Source organism: Pithys albifrons, chromosome 1 (genome assembly GCF_047495875.1).
Source record: "Pithys albifrons albifrons isolate INPA30051 chromosome 1, PitAlb_v1, whole genome shotgun sequence".
Classification (NCBI taxonomy): domain Eukaryota; kingdom Metazoa; phylum Chordata; class Aves; order Passeriformes; family Thamnophilidae; genus Pithys; species Pithys albifrons.
This window is the reverse complement of record NC_092458.1, coordinates 87,713,603-87,729,488: the sequence shown is the minus strand read 5'-3', so window position 1 is coordinate 87,729,488 and position 15,886 is coordinate 87,713,603. Positions and strand designations below refer to the sequence as shown.

General features: G+C 46.1%; 1 protein-coding gene across 1 annotated transcript; it reads right to left on the bottom strand.

Moving 5' to 3' along the window:
• Positions 1-7,602: 7,602 nt before the first annotated feature.
• Positions 7,603-11,702, bottom strand: LOC139678045 (cystatin-A-like). The gene is made up of 3 exons (XM_071568587.1): positions 11,613-11,702; positions 10,205-10,306; positions 7,603-7,756 (listed from the first exon to the last, which is right to left on the bottom strand). The coding sequence occupies exons 1-3, from the start codon at positions 11,700-11,702 to the stop codon at positions 7,628-7,630; spliced, it is 321 nt and encodes a 106-aa protein (XP_071424688.1). The 3' UTR covers positions 7,603-7,627.
• Between the last annotated feature and the right edge of the window lie 4,184 nt (positions 11,703-15,886).

The window sequence follows — 15,886 nt, the reverse complement described above, 5'->3', positions numbered from 1 at the left end:
CACTCTCCATTTGCACAGATGGGAATTTCCCATCACTCCACTGCTCTTATACTGGAGAAACTCTGCTGGGAGAACAGCAATGGCATTCTTCATAGTTTTGAAGCTGAGGAACATCTTGCACCGTGTACTGTTTCAATAAGGAAGTAATAAATTGTACAGCTTGCAGGCCACTCCTCCCTCATCCAAGTTTAGGAACTACAAGCTATAGGTGATAAAAACACTGGCACAGTAACAAAACAAAGCAAAAACCAAAAATATAAAAAACCTCCAACCAAAATCCAAACCCTAGGGTTATGAATTTACAAGTCATCTTTCAACCACAAATTAAGTCACCTTTGTAGGAAGGATCGTGAAAGCCATATCAGTAGTTCAGCCTTCTGCTTTTACAGTGACAAGACATCCAATTGTGGCTGGGTGATATCACACATGCTCTGAATGTGTTTAAGAGCTTGTAAAGGAAAGCAGCCCTCTAGGTAAAATCACTGTAACAGCCTTGACTTTCAACATGTTCATCTGCAAAAAACACTTTTCCCTCCTGCTCCCCACCCTCATTTCAAAAGATTTCTGACATCAGACATCATCAGGGATCAACAAAATCCTTGACCTTCAGCAGCAGTTATCACATCTCAGCCTATGATCAGCCTATGGTACCAGTAAAGAGCCTCTTCCCCTCAGTTTGCTTCAAGACAACTGAATTTTACCCCAAAAAATGTTCTGTAAAGAAATTACCTGGTTCATCAGTCTTTCCTGCCTACAGGCACCAGAAGACAACAGCACTGAGGGACAGCAAAAACACATCTCTTTCCATTTCACAGGAGGAAACAATATGTAGAGGTTTGAGGGACTTGCCAGGCAAGTGGCATCTGCCCACATCTATTCACCACTTCCAAGCAATAGGAAAGCCCCCGCACAAGGGCAACCACCCACAGGACATCTTGGACTCTGGTCAGAGTCATCAGTTGTGCTCAAGAGCATTTACTTGCAGGAATAAAAGTTAAAACCAGGAAAAGGATGAAATCCTGCTGTTTGTGGGGTGTCCATTACTTGACTCCCATATGACATTATGCAGCCCAGCAGGTTTGTATTGACCTCTATGGTAACATAGAAGCAAGGTTCGGTCCCAGACTAAGCCTGATCCCAGTTCAAGAAAGATATTGAGGGGCTGGAGCAGGTCCAGAGGAGAGCAACAAGGCTGGTGAAGGGACTGGAGCACAAGTCCTGTGGGGAGAGGCTGAGGGAGCTGGGGTTGTTTAGCCTGGAGAAGAGGAGGCTCATCACTGTCTAGAACTACCTGAAGGGAAGTTCTAGCCGGGTGGGGGTTGGTCTCTTCTCCCAGGCACTCAGGCTCAAGCTCTGCCAGGGGAAATTTAAGCTGGATATCAGAAAAAATTCTTTCCAGAGTGAGTAATCAGGCATTGGAATGGGCTGCCCAGAGAGGTGGTAGATTCCCCATCCCTGGAGGTTTTTAAACTGAGATTGGACATGGCATTGAGTGCCATGGTCTGGTAAATGGACTGGAGTTGGACCAAGGGTTGGACTTGGTGATCTCAGGTGTTTTCCAACCCAGTCGATTTTATGAATCTGTGATTCTATGATAATAAGACTGGGTTCTTCTGTTTCTGGAGGGTCCCAATACAGCTCACCCAAGGTCTCTTTCCAGTTTGGCTCTCACAGTTATGGACCACCTTGATGGAAAATACCCCACGTCATTGACTCTTCGGAGACCTGTGGGGATTTCAGCATCACCCATTAAATATCTGAAACAGAAAAAAAAAGAGCAAAAGCAAGTGAGCCCTCATCCAGGACATGAGCTGAACTTCACAGCTATTTCAGGCAATCACCTCTTCAAAAGGCACCCATCTCAAGATGCCCAGCCCTCATGTACCAAGAAATGGCACTTACCAAGGCATCTGTCTCCATTCACCTTCTCTCCCAGCTGTAGGGAATCCAAAGTTTGCAGTCTGATGCTGGGGAACTGCACAGCATTAAATTCTCTCCCTCAGACCAGGCAGACTCTTAATCCTGGTATTTTGTTACCATCCAAATACTGATGTTTTCTTATTTTAAAAAGGGAGGGAAAAGATCACTGGAAGGCTCCTGAATGGCTGTATTAAGTTCATTCTGGCATTCCAACCTGGATGCCAAACCTGTATTCCTCCCTTTCCTGAGCAAACACATTTTACATTGTCATCACAGCTAAGAAGAGGGGCAAGGGCTCCTGGAAGCCACAGTCACACTCAGTTACGTGCCCACAGGGGCCAGAGCTGCCAGCACTCCCATGCAAAAGTCACAGGGCTCTTGCCTCACTCACCTCTGGCACCTTCTTTGCAAAAAATTTGGCACGCAGAACTGGATCCTGATGATCCTGTATATTTAGCTTTAACTGCTGCACGCCCTGTCAAGCAAACTGCCTGCCCTAAGGAGTCCAAAATAAAGGGGGCTATTTCAGGGAGGGCAGTCTGAATCCAAAGCACAACAGGCAGGCTCCCATAAAGCTGCAGGGGCTCTCAGACCCCACTCAGCTATTTAGCAATTGGGCTCCAAACTTCCTCCTACACATGTCCTGAAAATGACACGGGCATCCCCTGGCACCAAGATGAGGCACTGGCAGCTGTTGGTTGCCCCACCAGCACTCTGACAAGAGTGCATTTTGCCAAGCTGTCCAGGGACTTGGCAGGGCCAAATGCCTGTGGTCATCAGGCTATCAAGTTTCATGAACTGTCCCATTGGCTTTACATCCCAAGTGAATGTTCCTGTTCCAAGAGCAATAGTCCCTGGCTATGCACACAGTAGGTAATATTGACATTTGGATGCTTTTCATTCTTTAATTCTACTTAGAAGGAACCTGTACCCTGGCACACAACGAGGCTCCAACAGCTGCTACCAGGTACTGGATAGGATTCATCCCAGGGTGATGACTGAACTGGTGGATGAACTGGCTAAGCTGCTTTCCATCACTTATCATGAGTTGTGGCTAATCAGGGAGATCCCAGATGACTGGAGCTTGGCCAATGTGACACTATCCACAAGAAGGGCCAGAAGGAGGATATGGGGAACTACAGACCTGTCAGCCCGACCTCAATTACCTTACAGAGCAGTTCGTCCTGAGTGTGATCACATGGCTATACCAGATAACCAAGGGATCAGTGTTATACACCAGATCTGTGATTACTGGGTCAGACCACCCTGCAAGGGTGTCTCTGTGTATGTGTGAGTAGGGGAAGAGCTGTTCCTGGGCCTGCAGACACATGACAAGCCCTGCCAAGAGCACATGTGCTGCAGCTGACATGGCCATGGAAGCCATGTGGTTGGGCTTCCAGTCAAGGAAGGTGTGCCTGGTAACCCACCCATGCCATGCCCCCTGTAGCCCCTGACTCTCTGCAGCACCCCTCACTTTGGCTAAGGGGACAGTGAGTACTCAGAGAACCAAAGGTCCTGCCCAGAGGGAGCAGCCACAATGACCAGAGCAGAAAAGCAGGCACACACGAGGTCTCCATTGGGGGCTTCTGGCTTGTTCTCTTTAAACCTGTCAATATGTGACCTTCTAAGAACTATGTTCTGTCTCCCCTCTTTTTCTTTCTTCATCCTTTGTTCTCTTATTCTCTCTTCCCTTATTCTTTTCTTCCTCTTGTAAGTAACTTAAACACTTATTTTCTATGAAGTGTGAGTACCTCACATGAGGTTGCATAGAGTTGGTGTTTGCTAAGTATAACAAAGGTTCTCTATAACAATGCTTGTTAGCCCTAGTAATCTGTTGTAATGCTTTTGTGAAGTTCTGTGTTTATTTCAGTGAAACCATTTTTGCCAAGGCACCTATTTTCTCAGCAAATTGAAAGAAATCTCTTAGAGAAAAATGTGTAGCTTTCTCCAGACATCAATTCCAACTGTTAAAACACCAAAAAGATTTGTAAGAGTTTGTGTAAACAAAATCTCTTAAAGTCTATAATTAAAGTGTCACACTCAATAAAGTTAGACTGGGGTGTAGCAATCAGACCCAGCCAGCCTGAGTTTAGGAAAGGCAGGTCCTGCCTCATCAACTTCATCTCCTTTTATGACCAGGTGACTTCCATAGTGACTAAGGCTGTGGATATAGTCTACCTGGACTTCAGCAAAGTCTTTGACACCATCTCCCACACCATACTCCAGGAAATGCTCATAGCCCACGGCTTGGGTCCGTGCACTGTTGGGTGGGTTAAGAGCTGCCTGGATGGCCAGGCCCATGGGATGCTGGTCAATGGAGTTCCATCCAGTTCACGTCTGGTCACCGGTGGTATCCCCCATGGAGCAGTGGTGGGCTCAGCCCTCTTTGATACCTTTATTGATGATCCAGAAAAAGGGATTGAGTCTATCATTAGCAAATTTGTGGATGACACCAAGTTGGTTCTGAGTGTCAGTCTGCTGGAGGGTAGGAAGGCTCTGCAGACGGACCTGGACGGGCTGGAGAGATGGGCTGAGGCCAACAGCAAGAGGTTTAACAAGACCAAATGCTGGGTCCTGCACTTTGACCACAACAACCCCATGCAGAGCTACTGGCTGGGGGCAGAGTGGCTGAAAAATAGCACGTACTGGTTGACAGCTGGCTGAATGTGAGCCAGCAGTGTGCTCAGGTCAAAAAGGCCAGTAGTATCTTGGGCTGTTGTTATAGTTTTAAAATCTGTCATAGAATGTTTTGTCCCTTGCCAACACAGCTATTGGAGGGTGGCAGGGGGGCCAGACCAAAGAGACTTGCTGGAACTGAGGGGGATTTTTGCTGCATGCCTACCGCAGCCAGGGCAGTTACCCAACAATTAGCTAAAATAAAAGAGTGGCTGCTGGGCCTCCTAATACCACCACAATTGCTTGGGGAAAGGGAAGCATGGGCAAGGAGTTTCAACTTGACATAGAAGGGCTTGTGCCAGACTGCAGCCAGAGCATGCACCAGGCAGGGGGGCACCAGGAGAGGGAGGAAAAAGCCCCCTTTGGAGTGAAATCTCATGGTGTGTAAGTAGTACTTCAGAATTACAGCCCCGGATTTTTGACACTCTCTCTGTGGCTTGGGGAACATGGATGCTGAGGAGGGCTAGCACCTGCTGCTCCCCCATGTTCCTGCAGCTGACTACCTTTCTTGGCAGCAACCCTGCAGCACTCCCAGAGACAATCTGCCTCACATGTCCCATCCTGTGCCAGGACATTAGAGACCACCCCACATCTGTCAGGGCCAGCACCTTGGTAAGGGAGCTTCAGTTCACCCCCCTCATTACCACCTAGCATTCTGCCTGCCCGCTGCTGACACTACCGATTTTCCCATCGCTCCACTGCTGCTGCTGGCAACCCCTGGACCAAGGGAACCCAGAGCAGTTGCCAAAGACCATGCCCAGAGACCCAGAGCCAGGGAGAGCCACTTTGTGCTGTGTGGTGATTCCTCTTTGCAGGAAGCTGCAGATCCAGCAGGAAAGCCCGTGGATGTGCTCTGCTGGTTGTGAGTCACTGCAGTGTCTGACTCGCCAGATACCGCCCTGCCAGCCATCAGTGACTCACTGCAGCCTTTGCCTCCTGAAGTGTGGCAGTCCCCTCTGCTGTTTGTGGTTATAACTGCACTGAAAGCAGGAGCAGTGCTTCATTGTTTGAAAGTTTCAGTTACAGTGGTGTTGTTTCTTCTGCTTTCTTGTTCTATATACTTTTAGTAAAGAGCTGTAATCCCATTTCTCTACTTTTTCTTTTTTTTTGAAAGCCTCTTAATTTCAAAGTTATAATAACTTGGAAGGAGAGAGACTTTTCTTTCTATTCTAGGAAGGTCCCTTCCTTCCTTGTCAGACAATTTATCTCTTAAACCAAGACAATTGTACCAAGAAAAGTGTTGCCAGAAGAACTAGGGCAGTGCTCATCCCCTGTACTTGCCACTGGCGAGACTGTATCTCAAGTACTGCATTCAGTTTTGGGCCCCTCACCTTAGAAAGGACATTGAAGTGCAGGAGCATGTCCAGCAAAAGGCAACAAGGCACATGAAAGACCTTGTCTTGTGAGGAACAGCTGAGACAGCGGGGATTGTTTAGTCTCAAGGACAGGAGGATCAGGGGCCACTTCACTGCTCTCCACAACTACTTGAATGGGGATTGGAGTGAGGTGGGGGATGGTCTCTTCTACAGTGCCTTCAGTGAGAGGAAATGGCCTTAATCTGAGACAGAGGAGATTCATATTAGATATTAGAAAAAAAATAGCACTTTTAGGGTAGCCAGGCATTGAAATATGTTGGCCAGGGAGGTGTTGGAATCACCATCCCTGGAGGTGTTTAAGAGGCATCTGGATCTGGCACTGAGTGATATGGTTTAGTGGTTTGGGGTTACAGTGCTAGTGCAGGCTTGATGGTTGGACTTAATGATCTTAAAGATCTCTTCCAACCTTGATGATTCTCTGATTTCACAACAAAGACACACTGTTAATATACATGCAGGGGAAGCCCCATCCACTCTCACTGCACTCCTACCTGGAGCTCTAATTCTCCAGCCTCACACGCTGCCTGAGAGCCACTGCTGCAGCCAATGGCAGTGAAGCACATGCTGGGCACAAGGGAAGTTCAGTAAAAAAAAAACCTTTTGGGAAGGTGATTTGCAACCAAACCATTTTCCCTTGCATGGAGAAGGGGATATATATTCTCATCCTGCTAAATCCAGGAAACGACAAGCTTTGGTCAGGCACCTGTCATTGTGTCACACAAGACACCACTGATGAAGACAAGTTGGGCAACATCCTTCTCTTGGAAGCTGAAGCCTGAGAATCTCCACTGGCATGTCCTACCAGAAGATGCCCACATGGATGGCTGCCCCATCCCACCCACCATGGTTCAAAATCCCACTAGAAAGCATGCAGCACTCTGGTGTTTCCTGAACCACTTGTTAGTGAAGCAACAACAGAGTGTAGCAGCTCTCTGGGGGGATTTCCGTCAGCAGATTCAGCTGATGGGTAGGGAACCACCCCAGTGAAGAGCTTGATCTGCATCCCGTCTCCTCAGAAACCCAGCAGAGCTCTACCTGCCAAAGCCCCAGGAGAGGGCTGATGCCAGGGGAAAGAAACCCTTTCTTCCTCAGTCTGGTTCATGCTTCTCACCATGTCCAGCCTGTCATTCCAGGACCTCCGTTTAGTTTTCAAGACCTGCTCCTGTTAAATTTAGACTTATATTGATCAACGGTGGCAGGAGGCTGGTCTCCCATTTCTTCAAGATGCTCAGTCCTGCTCCCTGCCCTGCCACCCCCTCCACTCCCCTTCAGTGAAGCAGCACTTAAAGGGACAGTTTCGTTTCTCAGTTCCCCCATGCTAGAAATTTTCCCTCACAGATTCTCTCAGAGGAGTGGCCAATGGCTCACATTTCATTCACTGAAAAAAAAATGAAAAAGCACAAAAGCCCAAGATACCTGACAGTGTTTTGGAAAGAGGAGCTGAAATAGGTGCGCTCTGTCTTACCCCGGGTGGCAGAAACAGCCTTGAACAGTATTTTGGAGCCTCCTCAAGCTTTTGCCAGGCAGCAGCCTGAGACATGACACACAACAGATGAACAAAGTGCTTTCAAACCTTATTTTATTTTCATGCATTTACTATCACAGTCAGAACCTCCATGGGACTTGCAGAATTGAGGCACCATTCCTCGTTGTGTCTAAAAAATGATGAGAGGATCATCTCTGGTCTTGCCAGTCTGAAATCTGACAAGGGCAGGACATTCGTCCTCTGGAGGAAGAGCCTCATACACCCTTAAGTGGACATATTCGGTATCAGCAACTTGGACCTGGAAACCAAAAGAGTGGGAAAGAGGAGCATGGGTTCAAAGCAGGTTCAAACAAAAGAATACTCTTTTGGAGTATATTTTGCCCAGGAGCTTAATTTGAGGTATATCTCCATTTTTAACTTCCACAGCTCTTCACCCATGTCTGGATAGTATCTGCTGGCAGAAACTGTCTGCACTTGGAGAAAACTCCATCAAAAGCCTTCAGTCTCAGGTGAAGAGAAAATGAGCAGAACTGCTTGAGGGTGGAAGCACCAGAAGGCAAAACAGCAGAAAGGTTTTGATGACATTCTATTTGGGTCACCAAAGTGCCAGCACATCAGCTCACAACCTTCTGGCACTCTCAGGGTGGAAGACAAGACACAATGAGTCTTAATGACTCAGAGGTGGGACAAGATGCAGAGACAGTGTCTGCACCTAGAAAGTACTGAAAGATCCATCCAAAGCCAGCACGTGGTCCCAAGATCAGTGACAGCCGGAAAGTCTCATCTGCAGATTGGGAAAGCAGAGACAAATGGCCTGCTTTCTGGGATGCAACTGGGCATGACTTCTGGCTGTCCTGTAGTCCTCTCATGAACTATTACTCCTCATTATTCAGTGCTTTGTTCACCAAGTGAAAGCACATCTCACAGGAGAAGAATAAACATCATTCATGTAGGTAAGACTCAGAACAGACACAGAAAAGATAGTCTGTCAGTACAGTCCCCTGGTGCCTACAAAGCACATATAACTGATAAGGGCTACTTTCTGGAAGTACCAGGGAAAGAAGAAGGTTTGGCGGTGTATGTCCCTCCTGCCATCATCTACATATGAGAAGCATGGAGCAAATGCTCACCCTGTCTCTCTGCAGAGTTGCTGTCCCCCAAACAGAACTTGACAATTTCTTTAATAAAACAATTCGGACCCTTGTCAGGGGAGTGTGTCCTACCAGGCACATGTTGCCAGACCCATGGGGTTTGAGAGACAGCAGTCCCATGCCATGTCTGCTCTGCTCCAGAAGGCCAGCCTGCCCCTCAGCAGTGCTTGATGGCCTTCTGTCCTACTTCAGCAGGTGGGACCAGTTTATCACTATGTGGGGGTGACCAAAAACTACGTATTCTACACTCTCTATTCATTTCCCAAGAACTGTTAATAATGGACCATTTGCAGCAGCTGCCCAGGGCACATCTGACTCCTCAGGCTGTGAGCTGGGTGTAAAAGAATCCTGTGAGATAAGAGCTGGGATAACTCCCTTCCAGCAAGTCGTTAGCACCTCCACACCCAGCCTGAGGTGTCATGTCTGCTAATGGGCTAGCAATGATTCCAAAATACCCCATGACTTACAGAGTCAGATCACCCATTTTGTAACTCCCTGCCCTGGGGGAGGTACTGGATGCTTCCACTGGGACCTGAGGGTACATAATCTGGGGGTTCGAAGACCTTGGGGAACCACTTGTCAGATCCGGAGGAGGATCAGAACCTCGACAGGAGGACACCACCACTTTCAACCAGACTGTGACCACCACTCTTCACCAGACTGCAACCGTCATCTGCACCAACAGATTTTTTTTCACTTCCTTTGGCTTTGGACTTGGGGGAACCACATGGGTCTCAGCACATGGACTAACAGACCCCTTTCTGTTTGTACCCCAGGGTGCTGGGTTACACTTCTGGGTTTTGTGGGTTAAAACCAATTTCCCTTTGTGCCATTGCATTTATTGTGATGTTGTTATTCAATTGTAACTCTGATTTATAATCTCTTTTGTGTTGAGTTTGTTTGTCCTGCCAGTTTACATTTAAACAAGCACATGTTCAGATGTAAAATTCACCCAGCAATTTCTCCTGTGCTACTTCACAGAAAGCTGCTCATAGCCATGAGTAAAAGAGTTTCTAGTAAAGGATGGATGGTGCCATCAGAGGGCTCCAAACTAAGTGTTACCCATTCTTCCCTCCACAGCAGAGAGGGGGGTTCGGAAATACAAAAAGAACCAGCAGGCAGGCTGTACCTCTGCAGCATGTCATGCAGAACCACAACATCAACATACCTGCTTGCTCGCAAAACTAGTCAGCAGGCAACACAATGCTTGCACTGCTTCACATAATGGACTCTAACTCTCCATCTGATCCTCAGACTGACTTCAAATGCACCATAATAAACACAAAGGGTGGGCACAGGCATGACAGGAGAGTTACTTTGCTTTCAAGGGAAACAGAGCAGAGCTACAACTTGTTTAAAACATTTGAGTTAATAAGTTTTTGAGTGGGATGATCCTAACAAACTTACCAGTCACACCTGAAGAAGCCCAGTGCACATTTTGGAGATTTTTCTATTCTTCTACCACAGCAGTGTTAAACAGAGGAATTTTTTAAGTATCTGCAGATACTCCCCAACTCTATTACATCAGATGATTTTCTCAAAGTCACCCTGCTTTGTTTAACTACAAAGCACTCCCTCCTGTCATATATACAAACCTTAATCAAGTAGTTTACCCCAGCAACCACTTGAGTCCTGTAGCATATGGCTCTAAAGATGTCATACCTCCGATTTACCCTCACTTCCAATTGTAACTTCACCTGTAGAAAGAAAGAGAAAAATTGGTGGCAGGTTCAGACTCCAGCAATTCTTTCATATTTACCCCTTCAAATCCCATCTTTTAAAACATATACTCTTCATGGAATAAATCCAGAATCTCCACTCTAAATCAACTGACACCAAGACCTCCAACCTGCCTCCAGCATTCTTTCAAATGCAGGAAGAATTAGACTTCCTAATTGATTTCCCCCAACCCAAAGCTGTCCAGCTCAACTGTCACTAGAGACAGCAAACTGCTATCTGCTGTTTCCCTTTTAATTCTGGGTCAAAGGACAGAGGTACCCAGCCATGCCCCCTTCCACGGTACACCCCATGTCAACCACACTGTTACACAGAGGAACAAGACAGCTCCCCTCACTGGAACACCTGCATCGACACCAGTCAGCCTGGGAGGCTTCGGATCCCTGCTCTGTTTCACAGCCTCAGTGCTGCACTCCAGTCCTTTCATGTTTTTCCTCTAAAATATGCCCAGTTCAGACATCTACGGACTGTCTGGAAGCACAGAAAGATTGCCCAAACACAGGGAGTATTTTCCTTAGAGAAATATTCAAAGATTCTGTAGTGGGGAGAGACCAACAAGAGTTCTCTCTCCTGCCCTCAGGATAAGGTAGAAGTTTCACTTTGCAGAAAATAAAGAGCAAAGGATAATCTGTTTTCATTCTCCAGATTTACTGATAATGAAAGAACACTAAACTGAAAATCATTCCTCTTCTGCAATCAAACAGAAAATACAGGACCACTCACTGCCTGTGACCAACCACTTGGTAACTGGGCTCACCCTGCCTGCCTTGTGCCAAGCTCACCTTGCCCCACAGGCTCACTATTTGCCCCTGCATCACAGCTGTCTCTAGAAAATACTTCATGCCATCAGAGAACACACCATTTATTGAACGTCTTGTCCTGTATAAATCACTTCTTAGGGCGTAATGGCATGTGGTTTGTCTTACCCATGTCCTTCAGGAAGGAATTATTTCCTTCAGGTACAGCCTTCTCCCTTCCAATATGCCACCTCTCCTTTCAAACAAGCCACCTCAGTGCTGGCATAGCACAGCTGGGCTTTGAACTACACTTGAACATTCACTGAAGGCAGCCACGACTATGCCTGGCTATGGACAAGTAGGAAATAGAGAAAACACTGGCAGTCAAGGGGAATCCCATTTTCTGCACAACCTTCTTCAGTTTAAACTCTGCTTCAGCACCACCATCTGGTCTCCCAGCCTCTTCACAACCTTCAGTGCTCAGGTCATTGCACACGGAGACTTCATCTATAGACAGTGCACAACTTACCTTGTTGGTGATACGCTGGACTTCTGGAGTAGCAGGCTTGGTGTCAGACCAGCCCCCAGGAATTGGAGTGTCAAGTGATGTCTCTGACATGTCAGATGGTTCTGAAGAGGGAAGTTTAGTACAGTCTGAGCTGAGTCACCAGGCATCTCGCATATCTATATCTATTTATACATCCATATCTGTATATATATATGTGTGTGTCAAATTAACAGTAAGAAATCTGGTTGAAAATAAACCTCCTTGCATTCCAGCTGGACTTTGGGAGCCACAGGGGCTGGGTATAGCTACACTTACTTTAGGATTAGAATCAATTCATCACTGTAACTCTGGCTGAGTTCAATAGCAATTTCCAGGAGCACAGACTCACAAATAGTTTGTCTTACACTTTAAGTCTGGTTGTGTTCTAGGAGAATGTCTGTGGTCACAGATGCACAAATAGTGCAATTTACAGAAGACACAGAAATTCACATTTGGAATTGCCATTGATAAATGCACCTGCTGCAACAAAGCAGTAACTATAAGGTTTTGTCTAGCCAGGCAATAGTAACAATCAGACACAAAGGCTTACCAAGAAGGTGTTTCTGCTTGGAATAAAGGAGAGGAGAGTAGCTCGTTGACTCCGTCTCTGAGGCCTTTTTGGGTCTTCCTCGTACTTTGGTGAAATTTCTACCCTCCTTATATACAGCCCAATCCTCTCCTCCTTCTTATTTATGGCATGATCTAAGTGGAGAGTTGAGTAACATAATCATCTGGGTAGTAGCATGTCCTTCATTAATCTTATTAATATATGCGTAGGTGCTGCATCTCCTGTTCAAATGACCCTTAATTTTTAGCCACGGAATCCTTCAAGGTTCTGGTCTTATGATTTTCTTCCGGTCTGTTCTGTTTGTGAGAGCCAGAAGAGGATCATCCTGGCTCCACAGGACCTCCTCCTTCAACCAGCTCATCCTTTCATGACATCAACCATGCCTATCTCCATCCACAAAGATAACGTAAGAGGGTACCCGCTGTAAGCCATAGATTGGCAGCTTTAACCATTGCCTGGCTCCTGGGTCATCATCCCACAGTGTCAGAAAGTGTCACCTGCAACACATGGAGCCTACCAGTACTGAAGTGGAGAAGCTGACTAACCACGAAAAGAGGGGGTGGGAAGAAATGCAAAGCACTGATAAGATTAATAATAAATGTAAAAAGCACTTCAAGAATCTTAAAAGTCTATAGTCTTCATGTCAATAACAAAAGCAAACATCAGCCAACTACATCTCAAGAGAATTGTTTTGGGCTGCAACTGGAACCTCTTGCTCTCTCCACCCATGTGCAGATGATCAGTCTGTGCACTTAGGAAATGGAATAAAGTCACACCCCGTATTTCCCAACGCATTTAAAGATCAGAAAAAAGCATCCAGTAGTTTCCCTACTGCAGGTCGCGTTCAACTTGGAATTTTATTACCTCAATATCCTTACCAATGTGAAAGAGGAGCAGATTGCATCGTGTCTTCAGTGACTTGACTTCCCTCTGCCTGACCAGAAAGCTGCCAAGGTAAACACCAGCACCACAAGGAGAAAACATTAAATCCCTGCTTCAGGGACATACTGCAAATAAGGTATTTCTGTTTCCTTCCCATCACATCTAGAGCTCCACTCGGACAATTATAATAACAACAGTAACATTTATATTTCAATTGAAATCCTAGTGCCAATTTCCTGGAAGACAAAGTACAGCCTTTCTCTCTACAGGAATAGTGTGTGCACAATTGCTGTCCTAATGCCCAGGGACACTGCTGAAACAGGCAACGTGCAGAATATAGAGTCAGAAGGATCCATTCTGCTGTTACAGACACAGACATGTGCCACAGTCACAGTCATGACCATACAGAGGGAAGGCCAGCAGCTGGTACACAGCCCTACCTGGTAAGGGAGAACTAACACTTCCAGACCACAGAACAAGTTACTCCCCTTCAATACTCCTGCCATCCCTCTCTACTGCAAACGTGAGGAGTATTGCTCAAGAGAAAGGACCAGAGAGGCAGCAATAGATCAGACAATTTGTAATCTCTTGGAGTAGGTACATGGGAATAGGTGAAATGAGACCATGTGCTGCACACAGGCAATGGGCATTTTGGCTGCAATCAGCACTGGGGAATTTCCTCAAAAAAAAGAGTGTTCACACAGACACAGCAATGGTGTCTGTGTAGCACAGACTTATCACTGTCCTACCCAGGTGCAACAGACTGGAAACAGGGACTTCACATTTGACTTCAAGGCCTGTTCTTGGTACAAAGTCCCTGAGACAAAAACTGGGGCTGTAGGGACACTAAACTCAACTATATATAGATAAATGTCAGAGCATGTTACTGATAAATAAGTTGCAGAATTTCTCAAGCCTCAGGAGCAGTGATGCAAGACTGGATGAAAAGCATTTGAGGAGAAACTGTTGCCCTGAGACAAGATCTTTCTGAACCAAGAGAAAAATACTCCCAGTTCTCAGGAATAAAGGGAATGGGGACCTGCTAAAACTGGATTTCTGCAAAATTCACCAACCCCTCTAGACAAGGAGTTCCTCACAGCCCCATTTGTGGACCTAATGACAATTCAAGCTAATGAGCTCAAACTCCTTCTTTGGCACAAGACCCTGCTGATTCATTCAATGCTGATCATATTCCACCACAGTTGCTACAATGCCTCTTACCCACACAGCAGGACAGATAAGTAACTGGAAGAGCCAGCTCACCTTACTGAGGCCACACATCACACGACGTGTTCAACAACCACACAGCACCAGTGCTAAACCAGGGTATTTTATTAACCTGTCCACTCACCAGGATACAGATCTCCCTAAATTCCTTGGGAAGAGATGGTAAGATCCCCAAGGCACCACTACACCCTTGCAGAGCTCTTGATTCTAATTAGCAAAAAATACACCAAGCAAAAAAGTCTAGGAGGATCAATCTCAGGAAAACTCTAGGTGTGAAACTAATGATGTTAATGTTGTGTGGAAATCATTCACTGGACTTCATATTTCTGGACTAGCTGTTTTTTTACTTCAAAGCATTTCTTTTTTTTTTCTCCTAGATTGCACAGAGTTCTGCAGAAGGGAAGAAAAACCTATAGTAATGATCAGCAAGATGATGGTGAAGTTTGCACAGGGAAATCAGTCTGTTTTCTTTCCATGGCAGTGCTAATGGCTGTCCCAAAATCCGGTGATATTTGTAAGACTGGGATACTGTACTCATCCTGCACACATATTTCATGAAGTTGCTTTGAAGTGCTGACGTTTCACAGACCTGTTGTCAGAGATGATAACAGCGGCAACAGATTAACCTTATCCCAGGCTACCTCAGCTACACCCCTCTCTATTCAGCTTTGTATATAATGAAACAGGATTTGGAACACTATCTTGAAAAGAACAGCTGCCCCCATTCCATCTCTTGCACAACATCAACAAGTCAATGACCATCCCCTCCTTTAGTATTTGTGACAAGTTAGTTATCATATCCCATTCCAGCCTACACTCTTCATTTGCACAGACAGGAACTTCACTTTACTGCTGTTATACTGGAGAATCTCTGCTGGGAGAACAGCAATGGCATTCTTCATAGTTTTGAAGCTGCGGAACATCTTGCACCGTGTACTGTTTCAATAAGGAAGTAACAAATTTTACAGCTTGCAGGCCACTGCTCCCTCATCCTGTATATACAAGTTTAAGAACTACAAGCTATAGTTGATAAAAACCCTAACCCTAATCCTTCAGCAGCACAATTATCACATCTCAGCCTATGCTCAGCCTATGGTACCAGTAAAGAGCCTCTTCCCCTCAGTTTGCTTCAAGACAACTGAATGTTACCCCAAAAAATGTTCTGTAAAGAAATTACCTGGTTCCTCAGTCTTTCCTGCCTACAGGCAGCAGAAGACAACAGCACTCAGTGACAGCAAAAACACATCTCTTTCCATTTCACAGGAGGAAATAGCATGCACAAGTTTGAGATGACTTGCCAAGCAAGTGGCATCTGCCCACATCTGTTCACCACTTCCAAGCAGAGGGAAAGCCCCAGCACAAGGGCAACCACCCACAGGACATCTTGGACTCTGGTCAGAGTCATCAGTTGTGTTCATGTGTATTTATTTGCGGAAATAAAAGTTAAAACCAGGAAAAGGATGAAATCCTGCTGTTTGTGCGGTGTCCATTACTTGACTCCCATGTGACACCAAGCAGCCCAGCAGGTTTGTAGTGACCTCCATGGTAACATAGAAGCAAGGTTCAGTCCCAGACTAAG